The sequence below is a fragment of the Castanea sativa genome, chromosome 6, assembly GCF_040712315.1.
Source record: "Castanea sativa cultivar Marrone di Chiusa Pesio chromosome 6, ASM4071231v1".
Lineage (NCBI taxonomy): Eukaryota > Viridiplantae > Streptophyta > Magnoliopsida > Fagales > Fagaceae > Castanea > Castanea sativa.
Genome location: NC_134018.1, coordinates 6,899,210 through 6,918,209, shown reverse-complemented (window position 1 = coordinate 6,918,209; position 19,000 = coordinate 6,899,210). Strand labels below are relative to the sequence as shown.

At 33.7% G+C, this 19,000-nt stretch overlaps 2 protein-coding genes across 3 annotated transcripts; both read left to right on the top strand.

The window, feature by feature from the left end:
• Positions 1–1,228: 1,228 nt before the first annotated feature.
• On the top strand, positions 1,229–4,378 carry LOC142641486 (pirin-like protein). Its single transcript, XM_075815927.1, has 6 exons — positions 1,229–1,423; positions 1,535–1,584; positions 1,685–1,723; positions 1,839–1,867; positions 3,052–3,218; positions 3,803–4,378. Exons 1-6 carry the CDS (start codon positions 1,305–1,307, stop codon positions 4,305–4,307), a joined length of 909 nt encoding a protein of 302 aa, XP_075672042.1. The 5' UTR covers positions 1,229–1,304; the 3' UTR covers positions 4,308–4,378.
• A 9,503-nt stretch (positions 4,379–13,881) lies between these two features.
• LOC142641388 (beta-1,2-xylosyltransferase) lies at positions 13,882–18,257 on the top strand. Of its 2 annotated transcripts, XM_075815809.1 has the most exons (3): positions 13,885–14,689; positions 16,113–16,262; positions 16,987–18,257. In XM_075815809.1, exons 1-3 carry the CDS (start codon positions 14,039–14,041, stop codon positions 17,707–17,709), a joined length of 1,524 nt encoding a protein of 507 aa, XP_075671924.1. In that variant the 5' UTR covers positions 13,885–14,038; the 3' UTR covers positions 17,710–18,257. The 2 variants fall into 2 exon arrangements, with proteins under 2 accessions (XP_075671925.1, XP_075671924.1); XM_075815810.1 differs by lacking the exon at positions 16,113–16,262 and having other exon boundaries at positions 13,882–14,689.
• Positions 18,258–19,000: the final 743 nt, after the last annotated feature.

Below are 19,000 nucleotides of genomic sequence, written 5' to 3'. Positions count from 1 at the left end.
GCACAAATAACATTTGTTGTTACTATCATCTGTTTATAAGTTTATATATTAAAATTTATAAAATCTCTAACATTTTCTTAATTTTTTTACAATTTATTGACCTAGCATGTTGTGATTGGTAAGAAAATAAAACAATGTCATCATTGCCTTTTCCTTTGCCAATAATATTGTATGACTTCAATAAATTGTGAAAATGTGTGTTAAATAGATTGTGTTGAGTTAAGCTAAAGACAATTACTTTTCCCAAATTGTTTTGCTTAAGATGGTAAGTTGTAATTGAAATATCATAATTCTCGCATAGACTTATCACTAATATCACTTTTATTATGCACCTATTATAATATTTTACTTCAATTGTTGAAAATTTTTGTGTCTATGACTATATATATACATAGGGAAAAACTTGGATTTAGTGTCTAGTTACACTAAAACCATACGATGGTAACACATGTCATCATCTTAATAGGTTTAATACATTGGATACGCTAAACCCAAGCCAAACCCATATATGAATGACCTAAGGATGGCGATTAAGATACATTTAATATTTTATTAAATAGTTTTTTAATATATTTTTTTAAAAATAAAGTAAAACCATACACATCTATATATATTAAAAACCAACATTAAGAGAAAATTCAATTAGATTTCAATTGTGGGCTAATTTTGTGTCATGCATCTAGTAAAGTTTTTTAATAATTGTGCCAAGTGAGTTAATGACTATTATATACTAAGAGTCCAATATTAATGAAATATACAAATAAAAAATCAATCATATATCTACTTAGCAAAAATAACCGAGCTTTCTACCTTATTAAAAATTAGAATAGAAATGATTATAAGTAGTATTTATTTTTAAGCAGGAATTTTAATAAGTCAATCAATTATGTATATTTATTATAAATTTACAAGTCATATCTGAACATTTGTTAATCTTTAACGTATGGCTCATCACTCATGGCACTTGTTAACAATACCACCCCAAAAAAAAAAAAAAAGTTTTATGAGCTGACACGTGCCATCGAGTAACGGCTACGATACACGGTTCACAGGCTACCTCAACACAACGCTATGCTGACGTTATGCACAGGAATATATTCAAAAAGTCCCTAGAGCACAAGCAATTACCTTTGCTTTGGCCGCCAACGTATTTCCCTTTGACCTTCCAAAGCCAAAATGAATCTCTCTCTCTCTCTCTCTCTCCCTCTCTTCCTATATATATAGCATCAAATGCCTTACTTTGATACACACATTTGGAGAAAACTTACATTTTTTTGAAAGTTGACACATAAGAGAAAAAAAAAATGCACGACCAGAAAGAAAGTTGTAATCTTCTCAAAGAACCTCGTCTTGTGGTGAGGAAATTCTTAGCCAGACCACAACATGAGGGACTTGGGGCCATTGTTAGAAGGAGCATAGGAAGGTAAGAGAGTGATAATTAAATGGTGTTCTTCTTTACACTTAAAGGAATATGAACTTTTGGAAGAATTTGAAGCTTTGGATTAATGGGTGTTTTGGTTTTTTTTTTTTGCAGGTTCGAGCTGAAATACTTTGATCCTTTTCTTGTACTTGATGAATTCTCAGGTGGGCTGTCTCTGCTTTCCTCTGTTTCTTCATGAAAACGTGTTGGGTCTCTATACAAGTGGTTTCATTTTTCTTACGAGTTTGTTGTTGAATTTTGCAGTAACTGCTCCAGCTGGATTTCCTGACCATCCACATAGAGGTTTGATTATTGACCTTTAGTCTCATTGGAAATATTTAAAATCTAACTGTAGAGAATTGGGAAAAACATAAGATGATTCTAATTTTATTATTTTTTTCTTTTTTCCTCTTTGCAGGGTTTGAGACAGTGACCTACATGTTGCAGGTATTTTCAATTGGCCATTCCAGCTCATGGCCTTTCTTTTCCTGTTTGTCTGCAAACTTTTTGGTCAAGCAAACTAAAAATAACCACTACTTCATTTTACATATATGGTCAATAAAAAAGAAATAAATAAACACCCACAGCATGCTTGATATTTGTCTATTATGGTTATAATTAACATGAAAATGTCATATTCCACGTTTAAAATGATTGGGGGACACACAGTAGTCATTTTAATAATGAGATAGAGAAAGACATGATATGCGTGTTTCTAACTACCATAGATGTCGATTTATTAATAATTCTGTTATTTATTAACCACAATTTATCCAAGATATTTTCTCAACTAAAAATATTATATATAGTTGATTAATCAAAAGCTTGAGTTTATAAGCTAAATAGATTTCATCACTCGCAATTCGTCACATGTTGAGTTGTGACAAAAATTGTGTAAATTTTTGCCGTCTTAGTATTTTTCAAATAGAAATGACATTTTAAGTCAATGACCCTTGGATCTAGTGATATCAACTTTCAAGTTTCGAGTAATTATTAAGTACTCTAAAGTGCAAAAAATTGTGCTCTCTCATCTTATATTCATGATAAGTCCAATAATTAAATCCATAATAAGGTCCACTATAAAAGTGAGAAAAGAAAATACTATTTTTTCGTGTTCTGAAAATACCTAAAAATTTTCTTTAAGGTTCAACTATCAACTCATTGTTAATAATGGAATTTCCAAGGTAACGTTTAGATTTACATTGTTGGCATTTGTCAGCTGTCTGGCAACATATTTCTGTTGGGTCAGCCAGTCGGACCCAAAGCATTCAGTTCACTTGCTACAACTGTCCAAGGTTGACCTGACCTTTCAGGCAGCAGGTGGTTGCCAGGAAAGGTCTTGAAGACAAAATAACCTTACACTTTGGCTTAAATGGTCAATAATCTAATCACAGAAAATTTCAAGACATTTTTCACATTTATTAATACACTTTGATTGAGGTACAGTAAAAATAGAGTTATTAACGGTTTCAGTGAAATTGATGTTGCATGTGAAAAAACAGTTGCAAAATTTTTTGTTGAAATATAACCCATTGTACTTGCTTTCATTGATTGGGTCTCTCTTTGAACTTTTTAGAGGTGAGTTGCAATTTCCTTAAGTTGAAGGCAATTTCAATTGTTTGTGTCATCAGGGATCATTCACACATGAAGATTGTGAAGGGCACAAAGGGACAATAGGAGCCGGTGACTTGCAATGGATGACTGCAGGAAGAGGTATTGTTCACTCAGAAATGCCTGCCGCCCAGGGAACCCAAAAGGGCCTACAGTTGTGGATCAACCTATCCTCCAAGCATAAAATGTAAGTACACCACTCACTAAAGGTTAGCCTAACCATAGAGATAGATATGAGTATGACATACATTTTATGTCACTATATAGTTATTTTTTAACCCAGGATATGATAGGACATAGTCCCCCCCACCCCCCTCCCAAAAAAACAAAACAGAATATTATGGCAGGTCTATCCACTAAATGAAATAGTCAAATAAGTTTCAAACTTTTCTAATGAGAATATGCAACTTTCCTATCCTACTACTACAATGATTTGTCATCATTGAACCTTTTCCAAAGGTGCTTTTGAAATGCACCATAGGGTGTGTATGAATACCAGCCAGAAATGGTCAGCCTATACAACTTCCTTTATAGTCATATCCCATGGTGGAGAAGTTAATTTCTGTCATGATTCTAGCACTTGCTAGCTTTGAACTTTTAGAAAAATTTGAATAACTCTTGTGGCTTAGTGACAGTGATCAAATAGTATAATTTTGAAAATATTTTTATGCCTTTCAAAGGCAAGACTCTGGCATGATTTTCTTGGCCATGTAGAGCTGCCTAAAAACCCAAAACTTCATCTAATTGAGTTGTAATTTTGTTTGATCACAGGATTGAACCAAGGTATCAAGAAATACTGAGCAAGGATGTTGCTGAAGCCATCAAAGATGGGATTAAGGTTAGAGTTATAGCCGGCGAGGCCTTGGGAACTAAATCACCAATCTACACTAGGACCCCAACTATGTACTTGGACTTCACTCTCAAACCAGGAGCTCACCTTCAACAACCAATACCAATATCATGGAATGCCTTTATCTATGTCTTGGAAGGTGAAGGTATTTTTGGCAATACAAAATCTTCACCCACCGCAGCTCACCACCTTCTTCTGCTAGGAACTGGGGATGGCTTGGAGGTATGGAACAAGTCCTCCAAACCTCTCAGATTCATTCTAGTAGGGGGTGAACCATTAGGTGAGCCACTAGTGCAGTTTGGACCCTTTGTGATGAACACCCAAGAAGAGATTGACCAAACCATTGATGATTTTGAGAATTACGTTAATGGATTTGAGAAAGCCAGGCATTGGAGATCAGAGAGTAACCTTGGTCTTGATTATTAGGCTATTGTTTTATTTGGAATTTAATTGTTGATGTCAAAAGTAGAAAATTAATAAAATTTTATTTCTCAAAATTATTTTGTTCATCAAAATTTATGATTTATGAACCACCATTAATTTGAGGTACTCATTTCCTTAACATCAACTCAATTTGATCCTGCAGTGTGTCTTATTTTTAGCTCTTGTTTTACTTATAATTGACTTGTTGATTACAAAAGTGATAAATTAATAATTTTGTTTCTCAAAATTTGTACATCAAAATTTAAGTTTTAGAAAATGAACCAACATTAATTTGATGAACTCATATTCTTAACATCAACTCAATTAGATCATACACCATGCTTTTTTTACCTTTTTTGGTGTTCTTTGCAAATCTGGAATTACAATTGAAAGCTGACCATAATAATTTGATCCTGAATATTGAAGGAGATCTGGTTAGCCATCAAGTTAATGGTATCACTACCGTACATGTCCTCTTTGAATAGCTTTCTTTCTAAAACTTATATACCCTTGAGAAGTAATGGATAACCGGTCACTTTATAATTCTCTAAAGTTGGATTATCCAAAAATATTAAATAAATATATCCATTTCTACATAGGAATTCAGCCAACTTCTAGTTACATATTAAACACAATAACAGGAGGGTCACCTTTTTTTTTTTCGGTAATAAGGTAAGGATGGGGGTCAAAATTGTCAACATAGGCACCCTATTTCTAGAGTAGTTCTAGTACCATATAAAATAACACAATTTTTGCCACAACTATCTTATGTGTCAAACTATGACCGATTGTATATCACTTTCATATAAACCTACCGTTTTTTTTTCCACTACTTATAATTTACCATGTGAATAGTTATGACACAATTTGTCATGAATAGTTATTATAAACGTAACTCAGCCACAAGGGTCTTACCAAAATTTTTTAAAAAAATTAAATAATTTATAAAAAAATGATACAAGGGTGCTCAGAGCCAATTTTAACAACCCAAAGCAAATAGGCCCAGCAATAAAAAAAGCCTGCATCTTTGGTCCACATACAATTAAAGGCCTAATCTTCAACACTAGATGAAATAAGCTTTACTAAATTTCTAGCCCATCCCAAAAATGAACCCCAACTGGGGCTACTCCTTGAATAGGTTTTGAACCTGCGATATTACTCCTCATCTTTTCCCTATGTGATCCAAGTCCAAATGGTAAACCCATGAGAAAATTTGGGAATTTTGGTTTGTTTTATGAGAGGATGTCTTTTTTTTTTTTTTATAATCTATTTTTACACTTGATGAGCAATTTTTGAAATTATGCTCCGAGCATTTACAAGAACTAAATATATCAGCACATGAATATTGTGCATTACCTAAACACTGGCATCGCTTGGATTTACTGTTTCATCATTTGTGCACTGAGCCAGATACGATATGGTTACGTGTTCATTTATTTGTCACGTATCCATTTCCTATTAGATCCAATGCACAAATCACATTAAACTCAAGCCTTACTAGCCAAATAGAAGCAAACAACTGGACAAAATCATGCAATTGGAAAAATTATTAAATACTCTAGAGTACCATAAATGTGTACTCTTCCTCTCATATAAATGGTGGGTTCTACGATAAATTTAATTAGTTGGACCTATAGTTATATGAAATGAGTGAGTACGCATTTATGGTACTCCGAGAATACTCAATAATTATCCATGCCATTGACAATTGAGACCATAATAAATGTTCGCCCACTCACCATTAGTATTGATTGTCATGAAATTTTAATAGCTTTGAGAGAAACTCTACAAACTTTTTATATTTTTTAGAGAAATGATATGTCCACAACATTTTTACAACGTTTTTACAACAAATCTTAAGTGGCAGGTTGTTACTGGTTGTTATTGTTGGGGCAAAAAAGTAATCTTAGTGTTAAGTTCAAATTTGAACCAATAATAACTAACCACCTATGATTTGTTGTGAAAATGTTATAAAAATGTTGTGGACGTAGCACCTCTCATATTTTTATATTGAGAGTAAATTTTGAAAATCTAACTTTTTTTTTTGAAACATTTTTTTTATACAAGATAAAATTTCTACTCTAACCTAATCTAAGTGTATGTGTGTGTGAAACTCCCTCCTAGAGACTTGAACCCCAGCCCTTGCCCCCCACATTTCACAAGCATTTATATTGTTTGTTCTTATTATATTTTTCATACTTATAAAATTTTAAGAAGGTCAAAAATCAATTGCTACGTCATTAAACAAAATGTTACATTTTTTTGGTGTTGTTTGCAAATCTGGAATTACAATTGAAAGCTGACCATAATAATTTGATACTGAATATTGAAGCAGATCTGGTTAGGCATCAAGTTAATGGTATCACTACCGTACGTGTCCTCTTTGAGTAGCTTTCTATCTAGAACTTATATATATACCCTTGAAGTAATGGATAACCGGTCACGTTATTATTCTCTAAAGTTGGACTATCCAAAAATATTAAATAAATATATTCATTTCTACATAGGAACTCAGCCAACTTCTGGAATACATATTAAAAACAAGAACAGGAGGGTCACTTTTTTTCTTTCTTTCTTTTGGAAATAAGGTAAGGAGGAGGGTCAAACTTGTCAACATGGGCAACTAGTTTCTGGGGTAGTTCTAGTACCATATAAAATAATATAATTTTTGCCACAACTACCTTATATGTCAAACTATAATTGATTACATGTCACTTTCATATGAATCTACCACTTTTTCTTTACTATTCATAACCTATCACTTAGATAGTTATGACACAATTTGTCACATAAATAATTATGATAAATGTAACTCAGCCATTCATGTTTGAAATTGATAAAATACAAGGGTCTTACCAAAATATAAAAATTTTAAAAAAAAATTAAAAATTAAAAAAAAAAATGATACAAGGGTGTTTAGGGCCAATTTTTTAACTACCCAAAGCAAATGAGCCCAGAAATAAACAAAGCACACGTCTTTGGTCTACATACAATTAAAGGCCTAATCTTCAACACTAGATGAAATAAGCTTTACTAAATTTCTAGCCCATCCCAAAAGGAACCCCGATTGGGGCTACTCCTTGAATAGGTTCTGAACTTGTGATATCACTCCCCATCTTTTCCCAACGTGGTCCAAGTCCAAATGGTAAACTCGGGAGAGAATTTGGGAATTTTGGTTTGTTTTATGAGAGGATTTCTTTATTTTTTTAAATCTATTTTTACACTATGACAATTTTGAAAATATGCTCGGAGCATTTACAATAACTCTATATATCAGCACATGAATAGTGCACTATGTATTAGCTAGACACGGGCATCGCTTGGGTTTACTATTTCACCATTCGTGCACTGAACCAAATATGATATGGCTATGTGTTCATTTATTTGTCATGTATCCCTTTCGTATAGGGTCCAATGCACAAATTACATTAAACTCAAGCCTTACTAGCCAAATAGAAGCAAACAACTAGACAAAATCATGCAATTCACGACTGCCACCATGATAAATTTTTTCCCACTCACCATTAATATTGGTTGTCATGAACTTTTAAAAGACATTAATCCCTTTGAACAAAGTTTCTCTCCAAACTAGTTTTGAGAGAAACTCTACAAACTGCTCATATTTTTATATTAAGAGTGAATTTTGAAAATCTAATCGTTGGATTGCATATTCTTATTATATTTTTCATACTTGAAAATTTTCAAGAAGATCAAAGATCAATTGCTAAGTCATCAAACCAATTTCAAGTTTTTGTGATCTAAAATTATATATAAAAAATAAGTTTATTAATCGAATAGTAAATAACATCCGATTTGAATGAAATTTGATATGCATAATAAGAAATATGAAATTTAACAGCTAAATTTTCAAAATTCACAAAAAAAATATATGAGAAATTTGAAGAGTTTCTCTACGAATTAATTTGGAAAGAAACTTCATTCAATCCCTTTATAGCAACAAATTGAATGGAATTAAGCCAATTGAATTGCCTTGATGAAAACCCAATCAACCACCCTCACACATCGTAAAACTAATATCCATTGACCAAAATCAATCTCCATTTTCAACTGTAGGGTTTTTTGAATAATTTTTTGTTGGAGGCTAATCACCCTTTAAAATAATTCTTTGGAATCCCGACCCCGACAAAGAAGCCAATCTTTCACTATTTCTATTTTTCTATTATTTTAGCCCCCATAGGAAGAAGTATCAAGATCTTTGATAAGGTAGGGGAATTGGAAAGCAAAGTAGTTTGTGCTCCAATACTTTCCTGTTACTTTTTCTTGTTTTATTCCATTTCCAATCTACATAGGAACTCAGCCAACTTCTAGTATACATATTAAAAACAAGAACAGGAGGGTCACTTTTTTTTTTTTTTTTTTGGGTAATAAGGTAAGGAGGAGGGCCAAACTTATCAACATGAGCACCCCATTTCTGGAATAATTCTAGTACCATATTAAATAGCACAATTTTTACCGCAACTATTTTACGTGTCAAACTATGACTAGTTGCATGTCACTTTCATATGAACCTATCACTTTTTCTCCACTACTCATAATCTGACACGTAGATAATTATGACACAATTTGTCACATAGATAGCTATGATAAACGTAACTCAGCCATTCATGTTTGAAATTGATAAAATACAAGGGTCTTACCAATATATAAAAAATTTTAATTTTTTTTAAAAAAATTTAAATGATACAAGGGTGTTCAGGGTCAATTTTTTAACAACCCAAAGCAAATTGGCCCAGCAATAAACAAAGCACACGTCTTTGGTCCACATACAATTTTTTTTTTTTTTTTAAGAAGCAGGTCCACATACAATTAAAGGCCAAATCTTCAACACTAGATGAAATAAGCTTTACTAAATTTCTAGTCCATCCCAAAAATGAACCCCGATTGGGGCCACTCCTTGAATAGGTTCCAAACCGGTGATATTACTCCTCATCTTTTCCCTATGTGGTCTAGCCCATGAGATAATTTGGGAATTTTGGTTTGTTTTATGAGAGGATTTCTTTCTTTTCTTTTTAATCTATTTTTACTCTCGATGAGCAATTTTGAAAATATGCTTGGAGCATTTACAAGAACTATATATATCAGTACATGAATGGTGCATTGTGCATTAGCTAAACACGGCATCACTTGGGTTTACTGTTTCTTCATCCATGCACTGAATCAGATACGATATGTCTACGTGTTCATTTATTTGTCACATATCCATTTAGTAAGGGTTCAGTGCACAAATCACATTAAACTCAAGCCTTACCAGCCAAATAGAAGCAAACAACTGGATAAAATCATGCAATTGGGAAAATTATTGAATACTCCGAGAGTATAATAAATCCGTACTCTCCCCTCTCACTTAAATCGAGTCCCACCATATATTTTATTATTTAGACCCACAGTTATGTGAAATGAGGGAATACGCATTTATAGTACTTCAAAAGTACTCAATAATTACCCATGCAATTGACAACTACCATCACAATAAATGTTAGCCCACTCACCAATAATATTGATTGTCATGAATTTTTAAAAGACATCAATCCCTTTAAGGAAAGTTTCTCTCCAAAACTAGTTTGGAGAAAAACTCTACAAACTCTTTATATATTTTTATATTGAGAGTAAAATTGAAAATCTAATTGTTGAACTGTGTGTTCTTATTATATTTTTCATACTTGCAAAATTTCAATAAAATCAAAGATCAATTGTTATGTCATTAAACATGTTAAAATTTCAAGTTTTTGTGATCTAAAATTATCTATGAAAAATAAGTTTATTGATCAAATACTAAATAACATATGATTTGAACGAAATTTGATATGCATGATAAGAAATATGAAATTTAACAGCTAAATTTTCAAAATTCACAAAAAAATATATGAGAAATTTGAAGAGTTTCTCTCCGAATTAATTTGGAAAGAAACTTCATTCAATCCATTTATAGCAACAAATTGAATGGAATTAAGCCAATTGAATTGCCTTGATGAAAACCCAATCAATTACCCTCACACATCGTTAAACTAATATCCATTGACCAAAATCAATTTCCATTTTCAACTATAGGTTTTTTTGAATAATTTTTTGTTGGAGGCTAATCACCCTTTAAAATAATTCTTTGGAATCCCGACCCCGTCAAAGAAGCCAATCTTTCACTATTTCTATTTTTCTATTATTTTAGCCCCCATAGGAAGAAGTATCAAGATCTTTGATAAGGCAGGGGGAACTGGGAAGCAAAGTAGTTTGTGCTCTAATACTTTCCTATTACTTTTTCCCTGTTTTATTCCATTACCAGTCTACATAGGAACTCAACCAAATTCTAGTATACATATTAAAAACAAGAACAGAAGGGTCACTTTTTTTTTTTTTTTTTTTTTGGTAATAAGGTAAGGAGGAGGGTTAAACTTATCAAGATGGGTACCTTGTTTCTGGAATAGTTCTAGTACCATATAAAATAGCATAACTTTTACCTCAACTATTTTATGTGTCAAATTATGACTGGTTGCATGTCACTTTCATGTGAATTTACCAATTTTTCTCCACTACTCATAATCTGACACATAGATAATTATGACACAATCTGCCATGTAGATAGCTAATAAACGTAACTTAACCATTCATGTGTTGAAATTGATAAAATACAAGGGTCTTACCAAAATATAAAAATTAAAAATTAAAAAAAAATTAAATGATACAAGGGTGTTCGGGACCAATTTTTTAACAAACCAAAGCAAATAGGCCCAGCAATAAACACAGCACACCTCTTTGGTCCACATACAATTAAAGGCCAAATCTTCAACACCACATGAAATAAGCTGTACTAAATTTCTAGTCCATCCCAAAAATGAACCCCAGTTGGGGCTACTCCTTGAATAGGTTCCAAATGAGCAAAGTTTCTCTCCAAATTAGTTTGGAGAGAAACTCTATAAACTTCGCATGTATCTCTACATTGAGTATGAATTTTGAAAATCTTACCGTTAGATTGCATATTCTTATTATATTCTTCATGCCTGTAAAATTTCAAGAAAATCAAAGATTAATTGCTATCTCATCAAACAAATGTTAAAATTTCAAGTTTTTATGATCTAAAATTGTATATAAAAAATAATTTTAATGATCAAATAGTAAATAATATGTAATTTGAAATAAATTTGATATGCATGTTAAGAACATAAGGAACATGAAATTCAACGGTTAGATTTTCAAAATTCACAAAAAAAAAGATATATGAGAAATTTGAAAAGGTTCTCTCCAAACTAGTTTGGAGAGAAACTGTGTTCATTTCAAACCTGTGATATTACTCCTCATCTTTTCCCTATGTGGTCCAACCCATGAGAAATTTTGGGAAATTTGGTTTGTTTTATGAGAGAATTTCTTTCTCTTCTTTTTAATCTATTTTTACACTCGATGAGCAATTTTGAAAATATGCTTGGAGCGTTTACAAGAACTATATATATATACTAGTTCAGCCTTTTGCACTGGGGTATTAATTTTCACTGCGGGTAAAGCATTTAGTTGAAAATCCCTGTTAACATTGTTAACAACTGCCTGTGTGTGTGGAAACTATGTCACCATTTAACATACCAGCATCGCACAAGAACATCTGCTTCCTTATCATATTGCCATTTCAGGATCCAAGGAACCTTGTATCTCTTAATGAAATGGAGCAAAGGAGGGAATTTAGCACCATGAGTATTAACTTTGAACACACTTTTAAAATATTGAAAAGAATTTATCGGTGGTTCTGGGAGTATTTCAATAGTAGAGCCAAACTGGGTCCACTAGCGGATGAACCAAAGAGGCAAATCAGATTATATATATATATATATATATATATATATATATATATATATATATATATATATTAGCACATGAATGGTGCATTGTCACGCATTAGCTAAACACGGCATCGCTTGAGATTATTGTTTTGTCACTCATGCACTGAATCAGATATGATATGGCTACGTGTTTATTTATTTGTCACGTATCCATTTAGTAAGGGTCTAGTGCACAAATCACATTAAACTCAAGCCTTACTAATTGAATACTCCGAGAGTATTATAAATCCGTACTCTCTCATCTCATGTGAATTGTGGGTCCCATCATATATTTTATTAATTGGATCCTTAGTTATGTAAAAGAAGGAAGTACGCATTTATGGTATTTTGGAAGTACTCAATAATTACCCATGCAATTGACAATTACCACCATAATAAATGTTAGCCCACTCACCATTAATATTGATTGTCATGAACTTTTAAAAGATATCAATCCCCTTGAGCAAAGTTTCTTTCCAAATGCAATTGACAACTACCACCATAATAAATGTTAGCCCACTCACCATTAATATTGATTGTACTTTTAAAAGACATCAATCCCCTTGAGCAAAGTATCTCTCCAAAACTAGTTTGGAGAGAAACTCTACAAACTCTTCATATATTTTTATATTGAGAGTAAATTTTGAAAATCTAACTGTTGAACTGCATGTTCTTATTATATACTTTCATGCTTGCAAAATTTCAAGAAAATCAAAAATCAATTGCTATATCATCAAACAAATGTTAAAATTTCAAGTTTTTGTAATCTTAAATTATGTATAAAAAATAAGTTTATTGATCAAATATTAAATAACATCCGATTTAAACGAAATTTGATATGCATGATAAGAATATAAAAAACATGAAATTTAACGGTTAAATTTTCAAAATTCACAAAAAAATATGATAAATTTGAAGAGTTTCTCTTCAAATTAATTTGGAAAGAAACTAAATTTAATCCCTTTATAGCAGCAAATTGAATGGAATTAAGCCAATTGAATTGCCTTGATGAAAACCCAATCAACCACCCTCACACATCGTAAAGCTAATATCCATTGACCATAATCAATTTCCATGTTCAACTGTAGGTTTTTTTGAATAATTTTTTGTTGGAGGCTAATCACCCTTTAAAATAATTCTTTGGAATCACGACCCCATCAAAGAAGCCTCTCTTTCACTATTTCTATATTTCTATTATTTTAGCCCCCATAAGAAGGAGTATCAAGATCTTTGATAAGGTAGGAGGAACTGGGAAGCAAAGTAGTTTGTGCTCTAATACTTTCCTGTTACTTTTTTCCTGTCTTATTCCATTGCCAGTCTTCAATACTTTTCTGTTTGCTAATTGCTACTCGTCATTCTCAATCCAATAAGATTCGTGGTTTTTTCCTTTTCTTCTTTCGTAAGCTCTCCCCACTTTTGTTATTTCTCTTTGCCCATTTGGTTTTTTATTCACTTTCTAAATTTCCATTCTATAACAGGGTTATGCCATTATGTTCCGGTGTAAATGAAAGATATTCTTCCATACTTCAATACTATTGTAATCTAGATTTATATAATTTTTTTTTTAAATGTAATTTGAGCATTCTTCTCTAAAAAAAATCCAAATAAAAATTGTCCAAAATTTAGACCCAACTTTTTACCACACTCCACAAATATATTGCGTTTGTGAGCTGTAAGGTAAGAGTTGATATTCAAACTTCACAAGAAAAGTTTGCACACATTAAAAAACACTCGTGTTTCACACGAGACCAATCAAAGTCTCCTTTTCATCTCCCATTCACAAAAAAATAAGTCAATAACTTTACCATTTTCTCTCATAATTTGTACCTTCCCCACCGCTCCAAACCTGCCAAAGAGTCCAAAAACACAAAGCACACATAAAACCCCCCCAAAAACAATCCAAAAAAAAAAAAAATGTTGAGCAAGAGAAACGTATTGCTTCTGAAGATCGTCCTATTCCTCTTCGCCTTAAATTTCGTCACTCTCTTCCTCTACTTCACTTCCCACTCCAAACAATCGCCTCTTCCCTCTTCCCAAACGCTCCCCAATTCCCTCTCTAACCACCTTTTCAACGGTCACAACGACCGTTTTCTCAAACCCTGGCCAATCCTCCCTTCCTACCTCCCCTGGTCCCACGGCTCCCCTCCGCCGTCGAGCTCCTGCGAGGCCTATTTCGGCAACGGCTTTTCCGACCGCCAGGATCTCCTCGCCCCCGGGAACCACGGCGCCGATGGGTGGTTCAGGTGCTTCCACAGCGACACGCTTCGGAGCTCCATCTGCGAGGGTGGGCGGATCCGGATGGATCCGGGTCGGGTCAGGATGTCGAGAGGGGGCGAGAGGTTGGAGGACGTGATCGGGAGGAAGGAGGAGGAGGAATTGCCGAATTTCGAAGGCGGCGCGTTTGAGGTCGACGGTGGGCCCGGGTTGCGAGGCGTGCCGCGGAGGCTCGCCGGCGATGAGTTCCTCGATCGGTACGTGCCTGGTAATGGGATTGCAATGCACACCATGAGAGGTCTACTCCAGTCCGCCCAGGTCGTCGGGTCGACCCATTTCGACTGCCCACAGGTTCGTTATTTAAATTATTTATTTTTAAATTAATGATGGATCATTTGCATTAGAGTTTAATTTAATTAGCAAATTGTAGTTGCTTAATCTGTTTAATTAATCTTGTGTTCTAGTTGTGGATTTTTAATTTTTTTTTAAACATAGTAATAGCAAGAGCAACTTGATTGTTAAAAAATTATGAATTTAATCACTTAACTATAATTTGAATGCTAATGTGGGCCTAAACTCTCCATTAATAAGCCGAGCCCAACAGGTGGGATTTAACAATTTAAATGGAGGTGAAGTGGAGACGGAGATCGAATTCAGAAACTCTTGCTTTGAAACTATGATAAATTACTGGTCGTCGTTTAAGCTGTTGGAAAATGGTGAATTTAATCGCTTAACTATAATTTTAACAAATATCCATATGGAGTGCTGATGCTGGGAATAGGAACTAACGAGAGAGCTCAAGGCCTATGTACCCATAAAGAACAAGATTGTGGGAACGTTCTTCTTTGCTTTAAATAAAGGAGATCTCTAACAATCCGAAGGTTGTTCCCAAGCACATGGACAGTCTAACAAATAAAGATAACATTATAATCAACAACCGGGGTGGGGGGGGGGGGGGTAAGAAAAGAAGTATTTAGTGACAGAAGTATGCAGCGGTAAACAAAGTAAGCAGTTTAACATGAAGACGAAGGCGGTTACAAAAGCAGTTATGAAGACAAGATACAGTTATGACTACAGGGATGTGTCATGAGAAGAACATGATACAATCACATCAAGGTTATTAAGATCCTTTAGAGTTATTAGGTTAACTTCACTGTAAAATTCCTAAAATCCTATTCTCTTATTTTGGAATGAATGGATAAGAAAGTATATGGACACGACTTTTGTGCCACGACTCTTGCCACAGCCATGAGATGTGTCATGTGTGACTATGAATGATGGAGAAAAAGTGCTAGGTCTATGTGAAAGTGATGGTTCATCAATCATAGTACATAGCATCAAGTTTTGGCAAACATTGTGGCAAAGTATGTGGTTGTAGAAGAACTGTTAGATCTTACCATATCACCAAAATTTGTTGGGGTCTGGTGTTGAAACCTGAAACTGTTGGATTCAATGCCGCTATTCTTTAAAGAAAATTAATGATTTATTTTTTCCCCCTGATTAATTGTGGTTGATTTAATGCATTATAGAATGAAGTACCAGTCTTACAAAAACATGGAAGTTAATAGACTCGGATTAACTATGCCATAAAAACTAGGGATGATACAATGCATATAACATAAATGAAACTAATTCAGCTGGACTAGAATTATGGTATTTTTTGGTGTTGTTATCATTATCATTATCATCACGTATCCAAAAAAAAAAAAAATCATCATCGCTATCACTATCTCAATTTTTCTGTGTGTTTCTAAATGGAAGGCTTTACTTGCAGTGGGTTGACGAGCCGACACTGCTGGTGACACGCTTTGAGTATGCAAACCTTTTCCACACTATTACCGATTGGTACAGTGCATATGTATCTTCAAGAGTTACTGGATTGCCTAATCGGCCTAATGTGGTTTTTGTGGATGGCCATTGTATGGTATGTAGGCTCTGCATTTTGTTTATAGGAGACTGGTTTCATGCTTGTTGTTTAAGTGCATGTGATAATATTAATATGATTACTTGGTTCTGCTGTCATTTTGTGACTTGTTTAGATAGTGATGGGGTGGATAATAATGAGAAGCAAAAACCGGAGCTTAAGTTTTAGTGTTGTGAAAATAGGACTAGGGGAACTTTAGGAGAAGCAATGATAAGGGTTCTGGACCAATAAGAGGGGTATATAGAGTTTACCTCATTGATTTTTTTTTTTTCTTTTTTTTATGTAGAAACCTTTTATGGGATGGTAGTTTTTTAAGATATTAACCTTGTATGAAAATCCTCTAATCCTATGAAGACATATAGGGTTCAAATCCCCCCTCCTCCAACTATTTAATTATAAAAATACTAAACAATAGGAACCAATCCTATCCGAAAACATAGGAATCAATCTGAATACAAGCAAATAACAATACTAATCTGAATTAATCACATAAAGATCTATCACTAAGCCTAAATTTAAATACTTCTAATTCAAATAACAATATATTCACCACGTCATTCCGGGTCATAACATTTGAATCTCATTTTGCATGTGCTCTTCTATCTGTTTCTGTGTATTTGTTCCCGAGTTTCTTCTGCTTATCTTTCTGCTAATGAAATAGACTTCTAGCTTATGTTTAGTTATCTTAGTTACACTTTCTATTCCTTTGGTGGAAATTTTTCAGGCACCCATGGAAGAAACATGGAAGGCATTGTTTTCTAGCATTCGATATGCTAAAAACTTCAGTGGTCCAGTTTGTTTTCGTCATGCTATTCTCTCACCTTTGGGTTATGAGACTGCACTATTTAAGGGACTTTCTGAAGAAATAAATTGTAATGGAGCATCTGCACAGGATCTGTGGCAAAACCCTGATGACCAGAAAACTGCTCGATTATCTGAATTTGGGGAAATGATTAGAGCTTCTTTTGGGTTTCCTTTAAATAGACACCGTGTTGAAAAGCCAGTTTCAGGCTATAATGTCCTCTTTGTTCGGCGTGAAGATTATTTAGCTCATCCTCGTCATGGTGGTAAAGTTGAATCAAGGCTTAGCAATGAACAAGAAGTGTTTGATTCGTTAAATAACTGGGCATCTAATCATCATGTGTGCAAAGTAAACCTTGTCAATGGATTGTTTGCACACATGTCCATGAAGGAGCAAGTACGAGCTATTCAAGATGCTTCAGTTATTATTGGCGCTCATGGTGCAGGTCTAACTCACATAGTATCTGCATTGCCAAAAACTGTCATCCTGGAGATTATTAGTAGTTACTACAGACGGCCGCATTTTGCCTTGATAGCCCGGTGGAAAGGGTTGGAATATCATGCAATTAATCTTGATGGATCACATGCCAATCCAAAAATTGTTATTGACAATCTTAGCAGCATAATGAAGAGCCTGGGATGCTGAAATGTTTGGTTTTGGCTGAATTTGATTCATCTTGTTGCCTGGAAGTAGAAGTGATAAGGAATATTGTCTGCATCCAGTGTCAGTTCATATACCATCATTTGCCTTTTCCACAGAATGAGCATGACTTGCTTCTACTACTGTGAGAAGATTATGGTAGGAATCTTATAGTGATGAGATGGATACTGGCAGTAACCTTTGAATGTTAATGTTAGATGCGGTTTGTAGTTGATGCAAAAGGGGCTGCTTCAGAGATCTTTTGAGAAGATGAGATGGTTTGTCCTTAATTTGTAAGGCCTATGGGTGGTTTTTTTTCCCCCCTGCAGTTTAGTGGACCATTATCATTGAGAGGTAAATGGATTATACACTGCAGGTCTTGTATGTTATTGACATATTTTGACACCCATAATTCTTGTTTGGTCAATTTAACCAGACCTTTCGGAAAGTGGCTGATTGGAGTCATAACTTTTTACTTGTATTCTGATTCATTGTTACTGACAAGAATGTCGTTTTCTGCGATAAATTAATGCAGTGCCCAATTTTATTTGGAATTCTTTGAAACATAAATAATGATTTCTTGCTGTGATGTCTTTAGCATGATGTATCCTTGTGTACTTATAATATATATGATACCGTGAACAGTCTTTTTCTTTTAATTTTTTAGCAGAATATACTGAACTAGTCAATATATATAATACTCACAACTCTCCAATTTTTTTTTTTTTTTTTTTGCCTTTGGTCCAGTAATGGATTGGCTCACAGTTGGGTCTAATTTTATAAGATTTGTGGGCTCAAGTCTGTCAACTCCATCTCTTTCTTGAGCTCTTAGTAGATGTTGATGGAGTGTTGCTCTAAGTCACCCATTCTGTTCAATAAAATTTTTTCCCCTATTTACCAAAATAAATCAATTTTCTATTCATAACAAGTCAAAGAAACCATCCTTCATGTCAATTGAGTTTCCTGTACAAATCATGTTGTCTTGTTTGTGTGTTTGTGTGTGTGTGTGTGTGTGGTAATAACGTGATTAACTTCTCTCATGTTAATTACACTGTTATCACATGCGTAAATGAAAATACTGGTGGGCTATTGTGATTGAGGCAACATCTATATATTTATTTTTGCTGAATCGATGGAATCGACACCTAGTATTCTCTAGCTAAATATCACAAATTTCATTTCATTGTCTTCTTCGCTTACAAGTAGCACCAAAATAATTGCATAAACTGGTTCAGGCATGCTGATCTATTAATATCAAGAATCATGATTGAAAGGTTAATGCAGACATGTTGATAAT